Source organism: Pholis gunnellus (assembly GCF_910591455.1).
Source record: "Pholis gunnellus genome assembly, chromosome: 15".
Classification (NCBI taxonomy): domain Eukaryota; kingdom Metazoa; phylum Chordata; class Actinopteri; order Perciformes; family Pholidae; genus Pholis; species Pholis gunnellus.
Window position 1 is genome coordinate 7,682,953 of NC_136542.1, and position 21,409 is coordinate 7,704,361.

The 21,409-nt window shown below is 42.1% G+C and overlaps 3 protein-coding genes across 3 annotated transcripts; all 3 read right to left on the minus strand.

Annotated features, from left to right (window-relative positions):
* Positions 1–1,317: 1,317 nt before the first annotated feature.
* Positions 1,318–8,557, minus strand: LOC306707147 (transcription factor Sp3-like). Its single transcript, XM_079174474.1, has 8 exons — positions 8,474–8,557; positions 7,603–7,833; positions 6,938–7,513; positions 5,847–6,047; positions 5,534–5,738; positions 5,234–5,423; positions 4,776–4,972; positions 1,318–3,579 (listed from the first exon to the last, which is right to left on the minus strand). The coding sequence occupies exons 1-8, from the start codon at positions 8,540–8,542 to the stop codon at positions 3,329–3,331; spliced, it is 1,920 nt and encodes a 639-aa protein (XP_079030600.1). The 5' UTR covers positions 8,543–8,557; the 3' UTR covers positions 1,318–3,328.
* Positions 8,558–10,369: 1,812 nt separating this feature from the next.
* Positions 10,370–15,855, minus strand: LOC306707150 (obg-like ATPase 1). The gene is made up of 11 exons (XM_079174477.1): positions 15,770–15,855; positions 15,320–15,417; positions 15,057–15,200; positions 14,827–14,954; positions 14,005–14,180; positions 13,788–13,868; positions 12,991–13,088; positions 12,749–12,889; positions 12,365–12,461; positions 11,949–12,071; positions 10,370–11,835 (listed from the first exon to the last, which is right to left on the minus strand). Exons 2-11 carry the CDS (start codon positions 15,415–15,417, stop codon positions 11,731–11,733), a joined length of 1,191 nt encoding a protein of 396 aa, XP_079030603.1. The 5' UTR covers positions 15,770–15,855; the 3' UTR covers positions 10,370–11,730.
* Positions 15,856–17,043: 1,188 nt separating this feature from the next.
* On the minus strand, positions 17,044–20,983 carry LOC306707151 (transformer-2 protein homolog beta-like). Its single transcript, XM_079174478.1, has 8 exons — positions 20,832–20,983; positions 19,495–19,628; positions 19,204–19,363; positions 18,885–19,073; positions 18,553–18,668; positions 18,225–18,425; positions 18,057–18,127; positions 17,044–17,854 (listed from the first exon to the last, which is right to left on the minus strand). The coding sequence occupies exons 1-8, from the start codon at positions 20,862–20,864 to the stop codon at positions 17,844–17,846; spliced, it is 915 nt and encodes a 304-aa protein (XP_079030604.1). The 5' UTR covers positions 20,865–20,983; the 3' UTR covers positions 17,044–17,843.
* Between the last annotated feature and the right edge of the window lie 426 nt (positions 20,984–21,409).

Consider the following 21,409-nt stretch of genomic DNA (forward strand, 5'->3'; position numbering starts at 1 on the left):
AACATTTTCATGAAAACAATCGTATAAGATGTCAAGAGTCTTAAAAAAATCCTAGTATAGTTTATGTTAAAAACGTCATCGTATATTATGTCAAACACTTTGTAAAACAGTCATAGTATGTTGTGTAAAAAGATTTTTAAAAATCATGCATAGTATGCAATACATTTCTAGTATAATCTATTTTTAAAAGGTCACAGTATAGTATGTCCACCAAAATATCATAAAATGTCATAGTATAGTATGTTTTCAAAAATAAGTCAGTCTAGTTTTCATCAAAAATGTCACATCATAATATAATAATTTGTCCTACAAATGTCATAGTATGTCCTCAAAAATGTCAAAAGAAATCATAGTATGGTATATCCTCAAAAATGTCATAAAAGGTCAAAATATGAGATCAAAGGTTTGTCTTACAAATGTCAGTAAAATGTCATGAAAAGGTCATAGTATAGTATGTTTTCAAAAACAACATGAAAAAAGTCAGTCTAGTTTTCATAAGAAATTTCATGGAAAAAGTCAGTATGTCATCAAAAATGTAAAAAAAAAAATCATGTCATAAGAAATGTCATGCACAAAAGTTATAAAAGTCATAGTATTGTAGAACAGTCGTAGTGTAATATTGTAGAACAGTCTTAGTGTAATATTGTAGAACAGTCGTAGTGTAGTATTGTATAACAGTCAGTGTAGTATTGTAGAACAGTCGTAGTGTAGTATTGTAGAACAGTCGTAGTGTAGTAATGTAGAACAGTCGTAGTGTAGTATTGTAGAACAGTCGTAGTGTAGTATTGTAGAACAGTCGTAGTGTAGTAATGTATAACAGTCGTAGTGTAGTAATGTATAACAGTCGTAGTGTAGTATTGTAGAACAGTCGTAGTGTAGTAATGTAGAACAGTCGTAGTGTAGTATTGTAACAGTCACAGTATAGTGCGTCTCAAGTCATTCAACATGAAGTCATGTAATGAATCAGTGATGAGGACATTATTTAGCCACAGCAGTGTTCAGCGTGATGATAGCTGTCCTGTCTATTGTCTTCATAAAAACATACTTTCACATAATTTAACCGTTTTATTCAGTTTAAAATTAAAACATGCAGAACAAGCTGGGTTTTGTTGATGTCGTACATACGCCTGAAACGTTAGGAACCTGTTTTTCTACACGTGCAACGCTAGCGGCGGTGCACATCATATCGCAGTTTGATTCCGGCTATAAATGCAAAACAATTAAAGTGTGACCCTCCGTGTGGAGTAGATGCGGTTCACTGTTCTGTGTGGGAGGTACCGCGATGCTTTCCTCGACTCACACAAAACCCGTCATTGGAAGGTTTCAGACTTTTATTGTGATCCATTTGAAAAAAGGTTTTACAAAAGGTAACATTCAATTTTTACACCAATTCTTTAAAAAAATCACTTAAAATAAGGTTTTGATACAACAAATTCAGTTAACTAAGTAATGGCTTCTATAAACAATGTGAAAATAAGATAATATACATGTAAATGAATGCTACAAACGAGGACAAACAGAGGAAAGGGATTACATTAATTAAAATAAAATAAAAACAAACAAATGGCATGATTGATTGTTTTCCTTTTGAGACATCCGTCCACAATCACCAACAGAGCCGTTATTGCGAAACTAATCCCACATCTGGTGTCCAACTGGAATGTCCGATGACAAACACACCCTCGGGGGAGGGGGGCCTTTATGGTTTTTGTTGCATCTCCACACGGCAACGTCGGCGCGCGTGCATCCCCCCCTGAAGCCGCGTGCAGCCAACAATGGCAACGAAGAGCCCTGCAGGAGCAGAGGCGACCGCGCCACCCTGCTGCGGTCGCCATCGTGTGGCATCGGCTTAGACGACGTGCAGATTGGTGACGAGACACAGGAAACTGATATACAACGTGAATTTACAACAAAAATATGAAAAGAAAGAAAAATAAAAGACTTTTTTTTTTTTGTTGACGTGGACACGCACAGCGGACGGTGAGCTCGTGAAGACAAGATGAGACATTCTGTTCACACTGACCAGATGCTGGAAGAAGTTGCCCTTTTGGTTGTTTTTTTTCAGAGCGGCTTGCATCTTATTTCACCCTCCTCGAAGGTGGAAACCGACAACTTCTGATCAGTTCCTACTCTGACCACCAGCTGAACCTCCTGCTCTGCTTGAAGCGGCACAATACTACACTATGACATCTGTGTCAGCGCCCTGCTGCGGGGTTCATCAAAAGTGAAAGTTCAAAATTTGGGGGGGGAAAAATACGCTTATTTGCTTTCTTGAGAAGAGCGAGACGATAACGAGTGATCGCACTCACGTGGCTGTATGCTGTGTATGAAGGTGTCGCGAAGACCAAGGCACCTGTCATCCTGTCTGCCTGTGTACCTCTGTGTGTGTGTGACATAGCGGCAGTGTTTGACCTGGGAATGAGAACACGTCCAGACACCAAAGAGAAGAGAGAAATACAGGCCGAGGGCCGGGTCTCTGCCGATACAGACACCACCGCACGCTCCAGTCCATACATCGGGTTTAAAAAGGAGATCGTTGCATATTGTACCTTTTAATCAAACAAAGATACGTGTTGAGTTATGACGTTTTAGAGGTGCTGACGGACAGATTCTGTCAGCCAGAGTTGGCCGTTCCCCCAATTCCAGTCGCTTCGTATTTACCATGCAGACAGGAGAGCGGTGGCGATCGTCTCATCTAAACCATTAATCCCAAAAAATCTTGAACTATTCCTTTAAAAACGACCACTTTTAGGGCATGGCGGCGGCGGCGGCGGCAGCAGCAGCAGTTCAGCGTGGAAGCAGCGCTGGTTTTGTCAGAACTCTCTCCAGCGACACAAATTCAATCGTGCCAGAGAAGTTCACTACTTCCTTTTCTCTCTTTCACAAACTCCTCCTCTTCATCATCATCATCATCGCCATTTCACAAACACATTTATCTCCGGTACAGTTACATCGTCTGCAAAGCTTAAAAAACACATGCACTTCCAGCATTTTATACAAGATTATGATACAAAATAAGGCATTTCATTGTGTTGAGTATTCATGTTGAGTGTTAATGCATGTGTGTGCGCGTGTGTGTGTGTGTGTGTACGTGTGTAAATAGCAACCACATTTTAATGTTATTCTTTTTGCCCGCCTATAAAAAGACTGCAAAAAACAAACATAAAGTCATGATAACTCTTAAAATATATATATTTGTCATATATATTTACGTATATATTCATATGTAAAAAACAAACAAAAAAAAGGTTAGAGGGGAAAGAGAAAAGCCCAAGAGGTCCCTGTGATAGGCCAGTTCTCAAAATAAACCCACCCAAATTCACGCCCCTCATTCCATGACCTCACCGGACGCCACGGTGACCAGCTGCAATGGGATCTCCTGATTGGCTAGGAGGTCGTGGGTGGCGGTCTGGAGGATGAGTGTGGTTCCGTCGGCGGTGATGATGGCGTCGGAGGTGGGCGGAGACGTGGAGGAAGGAACCATGCCTTTTTTATTCTGGTGAGTCTTTATGTGCTTGGCCAGGTGGTCGCTCCGCATGAACCTCTTGGAGCATTCTGTGCACACAAACTTCTTCTCTCCTGAGAGTCAAGACACAAACACACGTCGTTTAACAACTGGGCCGGTCAATTCAATTAGTTTACATGTTGGCCAATTAAGGAACGATCAACGGCGGTACAGAGAAGACCAAAATCTGCCAGAGGGGTCATTTAGAAAAAAGGTGACACCAGAGCGCACCGACGAGTTTTCTCTTCTCTGATCGTAAAACGGTTAAAAAACAAAAAGAAATCCTGCAGACTGTCGATCAGTGTTTCACTTCTCAGACTGTGTCAACGAGGATGCTTAAACTGTAAAGCGTCTCCACATTTCTAAAAAATAAATAAAACATATTTCAGGGATCTTTATGAAAAAACGTTTTTTTTTTCTCAATGAAACACTTTTAGTAACTTCATCCGCCTCAAAAATATTGTATTAATTCCAAATTACAACAAAAAAAAGTCTCAGTTACATTGAGTTGTATCGAACGATGCAGAAAGTCATGAGCCGACTGTCTGAGATTTCTGCTCCGTAGCCAGTAGAGTACAGTACAGTACAGTACAGTACAGGAGGGAGTTACAGTTGTGAGGCTCCAACTACTGAAAGATTACGTTTCCAAACACTCAACAGCAACGTGTCTTTGTAGAGACAGTGTGCTGGTTACTGCGATTTATCCAGACAATACACAGAACACAAGGTGAACTGGTTTCATTGGAACTACTTTGTTCACAGTAGTACAGAAATACTACGAGTACGAAAATTCAGGGATTTCTTCAATTTTGGGGCGAAGCGGTCTTCGTTATGCATTTTCCTTTACATAAATTTAAAAAGGTCCGCCAAATATTGGTGCATAACATTTTGTTTTAAATCCCCAGAATACAAGAACAGAAGTGTTCGGCGCTCCAGACTTCCTGGGCAGCGTTAGAGCAAGTTTTCATTTTCTCACTTCACAGACGGTGCTCGACACCTCTCATCACTGAACATTGCGTCATCAAAAACAATGGCGAGGACAGTCGCAGACTAATATGAAATATATTGTGGGATCTGTTTTAACTGCAGTCTCACAACAGGAACAACGTGTTCCTTTAAAATGTGCATCATGGACAGAGAGCAACAATTCAAGGGTTTGATTTCACTCATCCAACATGAACGCGTGCTACTCACTTAGCATGCGTACAACTAGCTCCAGACATGAATCTGTATAACCGTGTTTACGAGGCGGTTCATGAAAGCGTCTCACCTGTGTGTGTCCTCCTGTGTCTCTGCAGCTCGTCGCTCCTGGTGAACCTCTTCCCGCAGAACATCCAGTTGCAGACGAAGGGTCTCTCTCCGCTGTGCCAGCGCAGGTGAGCTCGAAGATGAGACGTCTTCCCGTAGACCTTCCCACAGCCGGCGATGTGGCAGATGTGCTGCTTCTTCTTCCCCGTGCCCGAACCTCTGTGCAAGGCCGAACGGCAAAAAAAAATACGCAATTTAACTACAAACAAACCTAATAAAAGACGCAACCATGCTTAATAACAACTGAATAATAATCCTACATTTATAGGAATTTTTTTTCGATGCCAATCTGAAAATAGTTTTGCTATAAAACCAGCTGAACCGCGTCAACACAGAAATGTAAAGCTGGTTAACGGTGAGCTGATCACCAGCCCCTCCTGGTATCTGCAACGTGTGTGTGTGTGTTTCCGACATGCCCACCTTCCTCCGGACTCTTTGCAGTTGGGGCAGGTGCAGGCGACCCTGCGGAGCCTCTTGCCCTCCCCGCCCTGCATATCCATGTCCTCGTCTCCGATCTGAACGCGCAGGTTGTTCAGGTCGCTGGGGTTCAGCGTGGAGTTCCCACTCAGCTGCCACTCCTCGGAGTCCGGTTCCTCCTTTATCTGGATGCCTGCAACAGGGAAGAAGAAGGTGAAGATGTAGGGCCTCTTCAAGCGATGCAATAATTCAAATGAATATGTTATGTGTGAGTGTACAGCATGTGCAGGTGTCCCCCCTTACCAGCTGGACTGTTTGCGTCCTCCGCCTGTGTGTACTGAACTCCGCTTTGTGTTACAGAGTTCACAGTGACTGTCTGGAGGTTGGGCAGGCTGACCTGGCCCGTCTGGCCCAGAGGGAGGGTGTGGACCGGGGCTAAGGTCAGCTGCTGGGCCTGTCCCTGCCCCTGGGGCAGCTGAAGCCCCTGGAGTGACTGGACACCTTGAACCTACACGGAGAGAGAGATGAGACGCGTGTTCGTAATCTGACATCTTTCATAGAACGAAAAGCTCAACGGCTTCTGTAGGCCACTTCCCAAACGGTCCGGATCGGTTACCTGGAAGGTCTGCCACTGGATCTGTCCGGTAGCGGTGACGGTTTGGGCCTGGATGAGGAAGGTCCCCGGGTTGACCAGCTGCACACTCTGTAGAGTCTGACCTCCTGCATTCAGGTCCTGACCCTGAACCACCTGGCCCTGACTGTCCCCGCACAGCTGCAGGATGGGCTGCGAGAGAGTGGTGCCGTGTGAGGATGAGATCTGCAGAAAATAAAAACACAATTACACACAAAAAAGGCTAAGAGAGCAGCATTCGTGTCATGTTTCGATGCAGGAGGTCCTGGTTCAACGGTACAGCGGACAGCTTAGTCTTAATCGTGTTCATAAATTGCAAGCTGGAGCATTTCACCGCGAGAAAAGAACTCATTTGTGGCTGTCGAGCCTCAGGGCGGGAGCTCCGATAAACACTGGAGAGGTGGTTGCACAACAGCAATGCATTCACAAGCAGACATGTGATGACAACAGAAGTACAGTCTGAACTTTCAATTGTAGTTACGCAGTTACAAAAGAAACTAATCCCTATTATGAGCCAAATCTAGGTGGGTCGGCCACTTGGGATACACATCAGACACACTGAGGTTAAATACACGGTGACACACTAAGCTCTACTGGTGTCTTAAAGCAATGCTTTGCAACCGTTTGACTTGTTCGGCCCCTTAAATCAAATCAAAGTCTACTTAACGCGCTCATCGCTGAGGCTGGTGATTTCTAGATTTAAGACTTGACTTTTTATAGCGATATAGGTTACTTTCATATTTTTAAAGAACGATATAATAACTATACTACACACAGACGAGCCATGATGGAGCGGTTCAAGCAAACGCGTATCTTTTAAAAAAAAGAAAGACCGGTGCATTCAATGATAAAAAGCCTCACGTCTGTGATTCGATCTCTCTGTTATTGCGTCTTCAAACAGAATCACACAATGGCGCGGCCGATATAAAGACGATAGGAAAAAGCCGGTAGCCGATTAATCGGCCGATAACCCCGGAACCTCCCTGTACTGATGCCGGTCTGAGAACCACTGCCTTAAAGCACGCAGACCTGACTCAACATACACATGACGTGGTGTTAAAGGCACACACTCTGACCTGGATTTGCTGCAGGTGGTTGTGGGAGTTGAAGTTCTCCGAGGAGGGGTCGGACACGCCCGCAGACACGGCGGTTGCTTGGGTCAGGACCCCGGTACCGTCGATGGTCTCCGGAAGATGGGAGGAGTTAGAGGACGTGGTGGTCGGCACGTAGAGTTCGTGGTTTGCGGCGCTCACCGTCACCTGCTTGACGCCAGTGTCCTGGCCGTGACTGTCCAGCGTCTGGCCGCCCATGATCAGCTGCCCTTCAGCCGTTACCCCCGTTGCGATGGGGACCGACTGCGCCCCGGTCAGCCCCAGAGACTCCAGATCCACACTGTTTATAGGGACGAACGTTATGTTGCCGGGCAGCCCTACTGTGCCGGTGTACGCCGACCCCCCGGCCAGCGAGACGCCTTGGATCGACTGTACGTGCCCCGCCTGCGTCAGAAGGTCTGTGGTCGACGTCGTGGCACAGCTGATTCCAATGCTGCCGTGGCCGCCATCTTGGAGTAGGTGGATCTGCCCTGTGCCATCGTCCAGTCCCTGTGTGAATCCTGTGAGGGTCCCGTCTGCATTTTGGATTTGGGGGATGACCTGGAAGAATGAACCATAGTTGTGATGAAGATCTCTGCCATATGTACACGTACACTATCTTAGTGTGTCGTTTCTGTCTCTTTTTTTACCTGATACTGAATGCCTGACACTCCATTGTGTGCAACCTCATTCCCGGATGCTGTGACATAAATGGGCTGGTTGGGGAGACTCCCAATAGGAAGCATGTACTGCCCGTTTGAGGTGACAATCCCAGAGTTTTGAATGTGGACAATTCCCTGATCTTCCTTCCCGGTGGAGACGGGTGTTAACACCTCCCATCGGTCTGAACCCGTCAGCTGAATGGCAGACATATCTGTAGTCTGGGAGTCAAATAGTACACAAAGATTAACAAGAACAGATCACACGTCAACAAGAAGACTCGGCTTTAGATTAGATCACAGGGGGGGAAAGAAGGAGAATCAGCCTGGCTATTTTTCTGAAAAGCAGTTGTGGATTCAGAGATTGTGCTGCCACATCAAAGAGAGTAAATCACAGTGATTGTGTGTGTGTGTGTGGGGGGGGGGGCATATAGGATTTGTGCTGATGCAAACGATGCAACAGCCACAACCTTGTAGCAACCACCAACACACGGCGTGTAGCTAACAGGCTCAGAAATGACCGAGTGCATGGGGGTGGGGGATGGGCAGCTATTACAACACAATTGAACGCTACTGTTGTGATTATGGACGCTTTCCCTGCAGTAGTATCACACCCCGGTAAGGTAAACCGGCTATCTATCCAGCGAGCCGACCCAAGTGACTGACTTCAGTGTCCTACCCACTATGGGCGGGTTTTACAGGGGTAAAGTGGGTGGCCGTTATTGAGGGGAACACAGGAAGTGTACGGCTTTCACCCCATGCCATCAAAATTTTAAAACGTGTGAACTTCATGCTCTCAAAAAAAACACAACCCAGCAATCGAAAGCGAGCGAGTAAGACGAGCTAGAAAATGTCGGGATACCTGTGTTTCCGCTGCGCCGCCGGGTTGCAGAAACCCGCTTTGACTGCTGTCCACGTCCGCGGACGCCATTTCTCCTTGTTTCAGAGAGGCTGCTCTGGCGCTAGCAGAGAGACAGGGGGGTAACTCAGCAAAACTCTGTAATCTTCAACTGCTGCCTGCCAGAAAAGCTCGCAAAGCATCCCCACTCTCCAGTCCGAAAGGAGCTGGCTGTGAAACTCAACTTCGCAGCGCAGATTCTGTGGCAATTTCGGCCCAGATTGACGTGTTTACTTTGTCAACTTCGTTGCTAGCCAGCTAGCTCCGTTAGCTAACCATATCTAGCTAGTTAGCAGCAGAGCAAAAAAAAGATAAAAAAGACGCAGCTTGCTTCGCTGTACGTTGCACAAACTCACCGATTAGTTGCACGCTTCGATGCGGTAAACGTTTACGTACCGGTCATAGCGTGAGTGGTAGTAACCGGGAGGATTATCGGGTAAACTAAACTCCAAACATGATTATTTTATCAAAGGCGGGCTAGTGTTGATCGGTGAATTCGGGTCGATTTTTTTCTATTTTGATTGACGGTGCGGGAAACACAAAAGGGCGGGACTAACAGGCTTGACGCTCGAATTTGCATCACATTTCAGGACGTCCCGCCCTTCTTCTCTAAAGCGATTGGCTGAGCCAGGGGTACGGTGGACGTCATTGGCTAACTGAAACGTCACTCACTTTTTATAGGACGTGTGTTTCCTGTTTGTTGTTGAGCGTGTGAAGAGAAGGAATGCAGTTGTTAAAATCCCCCAACTGAGATACTTGTTAAATAGCCGCGTTTCTCTTGAAATTACACCATTTATTTTAATTATTTTAATGTAAAATCAAGCTACTGTTTTCTTTTCGCCGTTACACATAACGTGCAATAGACGATTTAGCTTTTTAAAGTTCTGTGATCACTTGTCAGTTGGCCTCCATTTCTACGAGGCATTTTTCAAAAGTTATCTCATGAAATTGTTCGAATAGAAATAGTTTCGAATTTAAACAATCACAAACGTTTAAAAATCAACTTGTACAAGAAGTCCTTAAAGTGGCAACCTCAGAAGATCTTCATTTGAATAAGTGTCTGTTAAGTCATGACCTATAACACAGTGGCCCACTGATGGAAGTATTCCAATATTTAAGTATTTGCAGTACAACAAACGTAATGTTTGTGGTGATATTCCTGAAAAAACCCTGCTGTAATCACTAAAAATGTAATTATGCACACAGTTCTGACAACTTGAAGCTCATGCATGACAAATTAAATTAAATTTGTATTGCCCAATTTCACAAATTAGCCTCAGGGGGCTTTACAATCTGTACGGCATTCAACATCCTCTGTCCAAGGACCCTAAACCCTAAAACAACAGACTCCAGACTAAACCTGAAGCACAATTTCATTGTTTTCACTCAAATGTAATTTATAAATCAACCAGAAATGGAATTGCCACAAATTTGAACATCTACATTTCCTTCTGCTGATATGATCGAAGGCTCCAGAATAGCAACCAAGTGGATTTTGTGGAGAGATTGTTTTAAAACAGGTGGACACAAGTAGATCAAATGAAATTGCGATTCCATTTTAAAATGTAATTGATTCAACATTTAAATAAGAAAATGTAATTGGCAAATGTGTGATCACTACATAAGACAGATGGGTTCTTTTTCTTACTTATTAATGCATCAGTTAAGACAAATTGGGTTCTTCCGTTGTTCACAGCTTGTTTAAATACATCAATTTATTAAGGGATTGCAATTAAACACTGTTAATAACAATTATATTTCTATGGTATATATATTTATATTTATATTTAGAGCCCATTCATTCCCTCATGTGACTTTAGCCTCCAACGTGAGGAAAAAGAAGAAAGACACAAAGCAATGACAGGTTCGTCTCCTTTTATTGACACATGCATATTGATGAGGATGACAGTTATTGTATCTGGGCTCCTTTAGGTCCATCAGGATTTTCTATCCACAAGATGTTAAATGAGGGGACTGTTGAAAATAAAGACATTCACACAGAGAGGTGAAACAAGAAGCATTGTGAAGCTGTGCAGCCCAGATGAGCCACAGCGCTGGTTTACACTGAAGCCTCATCTCTTCACACAGGGTGGACTTCATAATGTGAATGTTGGCTTTTTATTTTATTTTGAAACCAGCCCAAACCAAAGTCAATAAAAGCAGTGTGTATAACACAATGATCCATTCGGGTGTCTCATTCTGCACTGTCAGGGATGCCTGCTTTGCTCTTTCTAAAATAATAATATCCTTCCCCTCAGAATACAGCACAGTCCTGAAATGCTACACTGAGCAATGGCTTTTCATTTGATCTTAATAGGTAACACAGCACCAGTCAAACGTATGTATCATTTTCAGCATAATTGGAAAAGGAATTATGACTTAATCTTGAATAGCAGAAAGTTGAATTGAGGGAAAAGGCATAAATCAACTAAGAAAATAGTTCATATCATTTTAGTTCCAGGGAAAAACACTGTAGACTCATTTAAGATGGCCGTTACTTAATTAACGCTGATTAGGCACCTGTACCAAACAACACATGCTGTATATTACCACTTATGGTCGCACTGTTTATTACTTTTGTATGAAATAAGAGCTGATTTACAGATCGAGCACGCCGGGCTGAAATAAAGCGTGTTGATATGATGCGAGAGCTCGCCAATTAATTAGCAGTCATCATGAAGGTAATTGTTGAATAATGACAGAAAGGCAAGCTATTATTGTTGTAGGGATCAAATATCTTCCTAAAGATAAAAAAAAAAAAGACTCTTTGTTCTTGCTTGAATGTTAAAAATGCGTCTAGAAAAGGGGACAAGCTCTGATCCTCTGATGCATATTAAAAACACATGGACAGCATCAATCATAAAGCAATATGCAGTTTGTGTTCTGTTAGTTTCTTAATTGGCCATTTCCTATAAAATCAGAAATGATACATTTCTCAGTTCAGTTATACCTGTCCTCCGTTGGGACCATGAAAGCTAGAATATAATCTTTTCAAAAATATGCGACTGGTACAGAAGGTGCCAAATATTACAGCTATGCTTGTGTAGAAATGTTATTATATTGAAAAAATTTCAATCGATTCAGATCTGTGAGGCCAGTTGAGTGAATAACTGCGGAGCTGATCCTCTGAATTCAAAAGATAAATATGAAAACCAGCACACAGTGTCGCTCTTTGAAAACTGAACAGTATTCTGAGTTCTCCCTCTGGTGATTGTGTGGTCTCACGGCTTCTTTTTAGGCGCATTGGGTGTGTTGAATTTGAAAAAGATAATGTCGCCGTCCTCCACCATGTAGTTCCTGCCCAGTTGCCTGTATTTCCCAGCCGCCTGTAAGAGAGGACACATTTAAAAATTGTATTCAAGAGCGTTTTTATTGGCAGAAATTCAGTCCCAGTTCAAGCTTTAAATGAGTCTCTATAAACACACACACACACACACACCTTGGCTGCATTCTCACTGCCCTCCTCTTTGAAGTCATTGTACTTCATCACCTCCGCCATGATGAAGCCTTTCTCAAAGTCAGTGTGGATCTTTCCTGCAGCTTGAGGAGCCCTGGTCCCTTTCTGTTGCAGCAAATAAAGAAGATAACCAGAGGTTAACTCAGAATAACAACTCATCATAAATATGTGGTATTCCATTTGGCAACAAGAGCACTTACTATTAGAAATAAGTTAACTCATATCTTTGTTTGTTACTAACTTTATTTTGACAAAATGATCATTTTACAGAAAATGTCTTCAACTGTAAATGACGCTTTTAAACAACAATGAAGAGGATTTTGAAATAAACACTGACTTTTGAGAACATATGGTAAAAATGATCCTAAAAGACGGGTTATTTATTTAACAGCACTCACCCTGACGGTCCACGCTCGCACCTCGTCTGGTCCGGCTGTGAAGAAGTACTCCAGCTGCAGTGCTGCGTACCCCGTTTTGATTATTTTGGTCAAAACACTAGAAACACAAAGAGAAGTGACGATGAAGCAGTTCAAGCAGACAAGTATCTAAAAAAAAAAAAAGGTGCGTTCAATGATAAAAGCATCTGTTATTGTATCTTCAAACTGAAATATAAAATGGTGCAGACTTTGACTTGTCACAGCAAGGAAAACACCGGAGTAATTAATAACATTGCTATTAGCTGCAAACAAGTGATAGTGATAATAATTGAGAGATGACTCAACAAAGCCCTAAGTGACTATTTCTACGCCTGGTTGACGATACACCGTGAGTTTATGTCTCACCTCTGCGTCTTCATTTCCTCGCAGTACTTATTCTTCTCCTCCTCATCCATGTCCTGCATTTTAGACTCCACAGATCCACTCACGGGAATGACCAGAGCACCGGGGTCATGGGCGTCCACCCACTCCTTGATTTTCGCCAACCTGAGAAGAACAAGCAGCAGGGTGTTCAAACAATGGCTGCATACCTAAACAACGTATGCAACATGTACTTATGCACAATGGGCAGGTGAAAGCAAACCCACCACTTGTTCTTTTTCCTGATGTAATCCTTCTCCGAGAGGTTAACCAGGTAGATCATGGGCTTGGATGTCAGAAGCAGGTATTTGTTCAACACCTCAATCTGTGGAGATAATTTTAACAGGTACAGCTCAGGGGACACCCTACTAATGACATCATGTACAACCTACTGATGCAGTGATGACCAGTCAGACGACTCTGTCCATCAGGATAACAAAGTTACAACAATCAAAAGTCAAAAACACACAAAAGGGCAGTACCGAATATTTCAAAGCTTCATTCATAACATTCAAATATTGCGCAGCTTTTCTCCCTCATTCTATTCATTCTGTGTGAACTTGGTATTTAAGTACAGTTGCAGATGAAGATCAGAGGATGCTAATATTATTAGTATTATACTATTTGTAGAATTAGATTCCAGTGGTAGCTGCGTAGTAATTGGTTTCCCACTCCTGGGATCCAACAGTTGATATTTGTTGGCGTTACAAAAGCTGTTTGCTCACCGGACACAAATGGAGGAACCCACTAGCGAGAAGTTAAAGAAAGTTGATTTAATAAAAAAGAAAGACTAACACAGTTAATCCGATGAATCACTTCATTCAAATTCAGGATTATGTTTGAGGACTTTTTTTTTTAGGATGATGACAACAGACGTTCAAAGCCTTATTTGAAAACCTCAATAGAAGCTTTGAATGTAAAAAATAACATTGGGTACAGCCCTAATTACACCAAACACTTATAGACACACAAGCCTAATACACACTAACACACTAATTCAAGCACACACACACACACTCATTACCTCTTTGTCGTTCCAATCAGGGTAAAAGCGGACGTGTTTCTTCTCCTCCACTATCCAGTTCTTTACCTTAATCATGATATCCTGCAGCAAGAAGCAGCAGATTAAATGAAGTCTGCAGACTGAGTACAGGTCTTCATCTCCTTTATCCCCCAATTGTGACGCATCGTGACACAGGGCAACATATGCATCTCACAAACATACATACATACATACTTACATATTCGGGTTTGAGTTTTTTGTCACCTCCTCTGACGGCCATTTTCTCCAGTTTGTCGAGGATTTGAGGAATCACTTCCTCGTCCTTTAGTCGCAGCTCTTCGTGGATGATCTCAATGTCCCTCACCGGGTCAACGTTACCCTCCACGTGGATAATATCCTCGTCATCGAACGCACCTAAAAAACACAAGCGACGACAGGTGAAGTCCAAAACCCTGAGCAGGTCAGTCGGTATGTACGACCATGCAAGTAGTTCCTAAAGCTATTTTGTTGATCCCTAAGACTTTTAAATGAGAATGTGCACCCAGGTAAAACCTAAATTCTACAAATGCTATAATGTATAAACTTCATATGGGTCTGAAAAATCTATTTAGCATCGTCTCTGACTCTGATTTTACATGACAGGCAAATCACAAATGTAAAAGCTTTCACTCTAAATTCCAGCTTGGACTGGATGTTGTTTAAATGTTCTTAACTGAAACCAAAACAACATTTCTTTTCTACATCACGAAAAGTAAAACATGTTTCTCTACCGACCCCTTCATTCCATTTCATCAGTCCCCAAATGTTAAAAGTTGTCTCAATAACTTGCCCATTGCTTCAATAAAATGGTCTGAAATTGTATTATAATCAGGAACTATCCGATCTGACAATAAAAAAGCAAAATTACGAGTTTGACCAAAAGTTAGACAACTTTGTATAGAACAGAATATATCATCCTGTCTGGTCCACAGGCATAGCAAATTATCTTTAGCCAACACCTGTACCCTCTCCTCCAGTTGTTACCGGACGGAAGCTGCAGGCCATAGTATTGACAACTCACGAGTCATGTGGAAGATGCCATCACAGGCACTGATGTGGGAGAGAAAGGCGTTTCCAAGTCCCTGTCCTGCGTGAGCTCCCTTCACCAGACCAGCAATGTCCACGACGTTCAGAAAAGCTGGAACCTTACTAAAGAAACAAAAGCAGCCAGACAAGGAGAGATTGTTGATGAGACAGAAATCCATGGACAAAAAAACAACAACCAATCAGCTGCAAGGGCATAACACAGACCTGGCTGGTTTGTGGTATTGGCAGAGGAAATCAAAGCGCTCATCGGGCACCGGTACCCGGCTCTCATTTGGGTCGATTGTGCAGAATGGGAAGTTCTCTGCAGCAGCTTGGCTTTTGGTCAGCACGTTGAAAAAGGTGGATTTCCTGCGTAGTCAGGAGAGTGTCAACAGCAGTGCAATAATCAACCCGAAATGATGAATCTGTTCATTCACTCATATAACAAACTGCTTAGCTTACATCCATTACTTAATTCATGTACATACCCAACATTAGGTAATCCCACAATTCCAATCTTCAGCGAGGTTCCGAATCGTCCAATCAATGTGGGCTCTTTGGGGGCTTCTGCCTTTTTTGGTGGCATCTGCGAGAGTGACAAGTGACACCATTATCTTTCACTAAAGCCAGGTTTATTTTTAGCGTAACAACATCTCGCTACGGCTAAAAGTTACGCATGGACATGTGCCACCAATTAGCTCATTCCTGTTCAACTAGCTCCACTTAAAGCGTGCTGAGGTGGCTCCAGCCACAGACTGGCTGCAGTCATATGCTCATTCAAAAACAGCATGCTAACGTAAGCTAGTGGTTACCTGAGACCACTCCTAGCTACTTGTTAGCCAGAATATTTGACTAAACAAACACTACCGTCTGCATTTCCCAGTATTTACAAATAGCCCTAAAGTTAATTAGCTGAAAAAAACCAACTCCTTTAGTACCTTAATGTCTATTTTTAGCCAGTGGACTACGTGGTATTCACTCTTCTGATATCTGCACACACCAGCCGCTTGGGTGGAAAGGCAAGTGCTCGAGCAAACCGGAAGTGTTTAGCCGGAAGTGCTCTGTGATTGGTCAGAGAGAAAGAGCTGGGACGTAACGTCAGAAGAGAAGTGCGCTCACAGACTACACGAAGTTACGTTGGACAGACCTGTTTATTCTTTTAACCTTAAAGATAATTTATATATCTTGTATTTTACTATGGAAATCCAGATGATATTTTATGTCACATTTGTTATTAATAAACAGACATGTTCTAGTTAACTCCGTTTTATAATTTTCTCTTCAAATGTAACAACTTTTTGTAACAACAAAAAAAGTTAACACCTATCAGAAAACTTTTTTGTAATGTAATTGTCCTTTAATCTTGTTTATTATTTGTGTGTATGTGCATCATTCTACCAACAGTTGTTCTGTATGTGCTGCAAGTATTTAAATTATTTGTATATTACATCTCGTCAATAAAGAAAGTTTATTTGTATACTAAATATTTAACTTTAAAAAAAGCATATTACACATGTAAAATCTTACCGTTCTTACGCACAACATTTGCGAATCGTCAGGTTTATATCTTTCCAGTTTACTTTACTGCCGATCTTTCTGTGGTGACGGAGATGTTAAAGGACATGCACACAAACATAATAGCATTATGTGTAATAGCATAATAACATCAATACATAATAGGCTCGTGTTCAGACAAACAAACATTTCAGAACGAAAGTATATTCCTGATATTGGAAACAGTCTATGACAAAATATTGTTCCATGAAGCTGTGCTGGAGCTTTTCATTGTATCACATCTTTTTCTGTACTTGACTAGTTGTCGTGGATATTTGTTCTGAGCCCTTTACAAACCTCTCGCCTATGTTGTTTTAAGAATTTAATTATTACGTTTATTCTCACAAGTTCCATTGATATTGTAGTACCATGCCAATTTTCTATTGAGTGTAGTGTAAACCATCTTTCGTATAATTGCCTCACATAGTTTATATTTGATTTAAGTCTGTCACTAAAAACTAAGATTCAAACTGTCTCACTGCGGCCAAACGGAAAGCAAATGTCCTCTGGGACGTTGACACAGCATTAAAGACGGTACATGGGTCATTGAATCATGTGATTTATACAGTATTTATATAATGCAACAATATTGATTTATGTATCCAGGATAGCCTGAATATACATTTCATAAAATACCCAATTCTGTAGAAAACTCAAATTGTGACAAAACAGTGCTTTATTATGGAAGATCACTCGAATCAGGGTGCATGCGTAATGTCTAAGCATAATATTTTTTATTTGTCAAGAAAAAAAAACACACCAAATAAACTGTTTGATGGGACTTCATGGTACAATACCTGCATTATTCCTGCATCTAAAGCCACGGGGCAATGCGGCCATCACAGTATACTACAAACTGTCACTAGACAACAGAACAACTGACCAAAGTATCTTTTTGTGTATGTACAACACCCCAAAAAAATAACTTTCCACCGGAAAAACACAAAAATAAATAGAAGAGATGGTATTTAAAAACATTAAATACGTGCAAACTGGGATCTTGACAGCTACATACAAACAGCAAAGTTAGAAACTATAATATAACTGCCAAAGAAAATCCTGCTTGAATAAAAACAAGTCTGAGCCGAGCATAAACAACCGAGCCCTTCGTGTATTTAGCAACGCAAAACAAGTTTTCCTTTTCTGTTTCAGCTGTTAGGATACCCAAAAATGACGTCACGGATTGTTTTTGGTGCAGATCCGAAGCGTTGCTCATTTTCACTTGAACCCATTATCTGACATTTTAGGTTTTTGTTTTGCACGAGTTTGCCTACAAATTTGGTTATGATAAATTCACCACTGACATTTTTTTTTTAGACCTTCAATACATAAACAAATCCAGAATTCATATAACATACATTATCTCGAAAGAAAGCAAATAAAACAAAACAAGAAAAAGTCAAGAAAAGAAAGCATCTGAACAATAACACTGAAACTGTTGCCTTCTTCTCCAACTGCTCAGTAGTGACCTGTGAACAAAGGACAGAAGAAGAGATTAAGTGCCAGACTCAAAAAGAATACAAGCATTATTTATGTTACTTTTTTGTGGATAATCTAAACTGTTCTGGAGACAAAGTATTTGTGAAGGTTACATAAATATCTGAATTTCATATAAACTATAAATATGTCAATATAGCCCAGCGGTGTAATAGAAAAATGGTTTAAGCATACGTGGCGAGTAGGACCGGGACCGGGATCGTGAGCGGTAACCCCTGCTGTAGTAAGGAGACGGAGATCTGCGTCTGTAGAGGGAAAACAAAACCGCAACACTTTCCTTTAGTCTGTTAACCATTAATCATAGAGTAACATGACAAACAGGCTACGGGGAGAACAACTCACCTGTACGATTTGTACTCTCTGTCGTCATAGCGATCATAGTCACGATCATAACTCCGCTCATAGCCTCTGTCGTAGCCCCGGTCACAGTCCCTCGAGGGCCGTCGTGATGAACCACCACTACTGCTACCACCACTCCCACTACCGCTGCCACCGCCACCGCCGCCACCACCACCACCACCACTACCTCCACCACCACCGCCGCTGTAAAACACACAGAATAAACGTCAGTGACACCTTGTAAGATACCACACACACACACACACGCACGCACAGTAGCTTCTAGAAAATGTCCTCAAAGACAAAGCTAAGTGGGTTAAGAAACACTCACTATGTGGGACGTCCCATGTAGATTCCAGGAGTGGGTGTATGGGCTCGTTTTGTGATGGAGAAATCCACTCGGATCCTGCGCCCATCAAGCTCCATCCCATTAGCACGCTCCTTGGCCTAAAACCCACAACAACAACAACAGTTAGGAGACTTTTTTTTCTAATCAGATAAATAGTTGTCATGTTTAACCTTTGCCCTGAATGCAATGCATTGCACAGACTTCCGTCAAATCCCCTTTTTATACAGATACATGTGTAAGACATGGTCTATTGAAAGCATAGAGTCAACATTATAACAATGATATCTGTGATATCTCCGTTTTATCCTCCGTACCTCCTTGGAGTCCTGACAGTTTTCAAAGTAGACGAAGGCAAAGCCTCTTGAGCGACGCGACTGCTGGTCATAAACAATGTTGACGGCACTCAAAGGGCCGTATTTAGAGAAAACCTCCCTCAGATCTCTCTCCGTGGTGTAGAGACTCAGTCCAAACACACCCACACAGTTGTGTGGGTCTGGGTTGGCCTGTTAAAGAGTAAAGAGAGGAGTGTAAAAATATTGCGGGCAAATTACCCGTCACATCACTGCAAAGAATCCTGCTTTTCTGAAGCAAATCAGCAAACTGGGTGTCTGACAAGAGAGAATATATATATACCCTGTTTCCAATGTGTCTGCGACGATTTGACATGGGGGAGCGGCTATGGCTCCTATGCCGGCGGTACTCCCAGCTACGAGAGCGGCTCCTGGAGCGGTGTCGGTGGGAGCGGGAACGGGAGCGAGAATGATGCTTGCGTGAGCTTCGATGGGAACGGGACCTGTGGACGGACATTAACTTAACTCTGAGCATGTAATGTACTTGTGTCACATGTACAAAAGCTTTATAAAATTAAGATTAAGAGTCCACATACCCCACACCACCTTGATATGCACATGAAAACCATCTCACCTGGATTTGGATCTGGATCGAGATCGGGATCTCGACCTGGAACGGCGGGAGCCTTCTTTTGAGCGTGCTGGTGAGCGGCTGGTGGATTTTGCTGATCCCCGAGGGGACGCACTCCTAGAGCCAGGCTGCGAGTCCTGGACAGACAAGACACCAAAATAAGAAACCCTCTAAAGCCAATTGTGTGCCAAAAAAATAAAGGGCCAGGAGGTGACAGCGTTGACCTCTACATCTTCAGAGAGAGTTCATGACATTTCATCACAGGTTTGACACTACACTTTTTATAGTAATGTGTTTATAAAGAGGTCATAAATAGCAATACATAATTAAATAATATATTACGTAATTTAGCTGAAGACAATATTGCACAAAAAGTAAAACCTAGAAGGTTTGGAGGGATTGGCCAGTGACGTTTCTGATAGAGAGAAAACAAAATGCTCATGCGTAAGAGAAAGAAACAGGATGAAAAAGAGTAGCATAGGAAATCCTGTTAGGAAAATTAATCATACCCTGGTATACTTCTGATCTTAACTTCATAACTTCTTTAACTTCAAAACAACCCTTCATTTCTTCTTTCTTCCGTTTGACTTAATGACTTCTTTTTCCTCCTCTTCCCCCATTTACCATCTGCCATTACAACACTAGTAGTGGGGACAGATCTTGATTGCTTCTTTTCAGCATCCAACACATTAGCATGCATCAACACCATCAGCGCCAAATAATAACAACTTCACATCTGACACGTCTTCCGCCTTTTTCTTTCTTCCAACCTCAACCTTAACAAAGAACAAACAAGGGTGATAAGGCAAGTTGGTTTCTGTAAGAGCCAAAAGGCACACAAATAAAATTTAAATAAACAGGAAAAACAACATACATTAACTTAGCTGAATAACGTTACACGTCTAGGTTAGCTTGACTGGTCCTACATTACGTTTTACGGATACAAATCTTAACATTACAGCCATTAAATATTGACTTGTAGTCATTATTTAATGTTTACCGGAAGTCAATATTTCTATAGTTAAGGTTACGGAACAAGTCAGTAAGTTAAAGTAGCAAAGCAAACGCACGGGTGGCTAACGTTACATCTCGGCTAACGTTACATCGGCTATGATTTGTAGGCCGTAGGCTTCAACGTTATATCTTTTTTTTTTTACATTTACTAAACACTCAGTACTCTTCTAGTCAACGTTACTCAAATAAACGCTATATAGACACATTTCACTCAGGTTTGAGGCCTGTTATCAAAAAGTATTTACTGCCATTAAGTGACCTGCCGACGCAGCTAACATCTAAGCTAAGCTAGCTAGCTGTTAGCTCAACTACTAATCACAACTCACCTGCTCCCTGAACTCTTTCTCGGTGTCGCTCATGTTATTATTACTAGACGGCAGATGAGCAAAAAGCACGTGGTAAACAACAGTGATTCAACTGTATCGCCTGCAAAAATTTAGCGCGCAGCAAACGTTGGCTCCGCACGAGCTAGCCTTAACTCAACTAATGACGTAACGCCAGCGAAGGGTTCGGTTTCCTGCTCTGGTTTTTCACAATAAAAGCTGCAAATTTCGCTCTAAAAACATTTGATCGAAAAGCATGTTATTTAAAGGCCAGATAAATAAGTACTAAGTTTAACAAGAATGTATGCGCTGTAAGAAACGCTGGGTCACATTACACGGAAGTCATTGAAGGAAAAATCGATAATTTTCCATAATAGTTATGACAAATCGGCTTGATGAACTCGCTCTCGCGAGGTGTATGCAGATCTCACATAATAGTTATGCAACATACAAATACACACTGGGGTATTGTATAAAATACAAAGGAGAACCCTTACTGCAGGTTTATTGCCCCATAATGATTCTCAGAAGTTGTACTAGTTGCTCTACAGTTTGCGTTACTTTTGCATTTGTAATGTCAT

Excerpts from the sequence above, each read along its gene's own strand:
- LOC306707147 (XM_079174474.1), bottom strand. The coding sequence starts at position 8,542 with ATGGCGTCCGCGGACGTGGACAGCAGTCAAAGCGGGTTTCTGCAACCC. Across the intron at positions 7,514-7,602 it reads TGTCAGGCATTCAGTATCAG|GTCATCCCCCAAATCCAAAA; the intron begins GTAAAAAAAGAG and ends TCATTCTTCCAG. Across the intron at positions 6,048-6,937 it reads ACCACCTGCAGCAAATCCAG|ATCTCATCCTCACACGGCAC; the intron begins GTCAGAGTGTGT and ends TATTTTCTGCAG.
- LOC306707150 (XM_079174477.1), bottom strand. The coding sequence starts at position 15,417 with ATGCCACCAAAAAAGGCAGAAGCCCCCAAAGAGCCCACATTGATTGGA. Across the intron at positions 14,181-14,826 it reads TGGCATCTTCCACATGACTC|GTGCGTTCGATGACGAGGAT; the intron begins GTGAGTTGTCAA and ends TGTGTTTTTTAG. Across the intron at positions 12,890-12,990 it reads ATCAGGAAAAAGAACAAGTG|GTTGGCGAAAATCAAGGAGT; the intron begins GTGGGTTTGCTT and ends TGTTCTTCTCAG.
- LOC306707151 (XM_079174478.1), bottom strand. The coding sequence starts at position 20,864 with ATGAGCGACACCGAGAAAGAGTTCAGGGAGCAG. Across the intron at positions 19,629-20,831 it reads AGAAAGAGTTCAGGGAGCAG|GACTCGCAGCCTGGCTCTAG; the intron begins GTGAGTTGTGAT and ends TTGTCTGTCCAG. Across the intron at positions 19,364-19,494 it reads CGATCCAGATCCAAATCCAG|GTCCCGTTCCCATCGAAGCT; the intron begins GTGAGATGGTTT and ends GTCCGTCCACAG.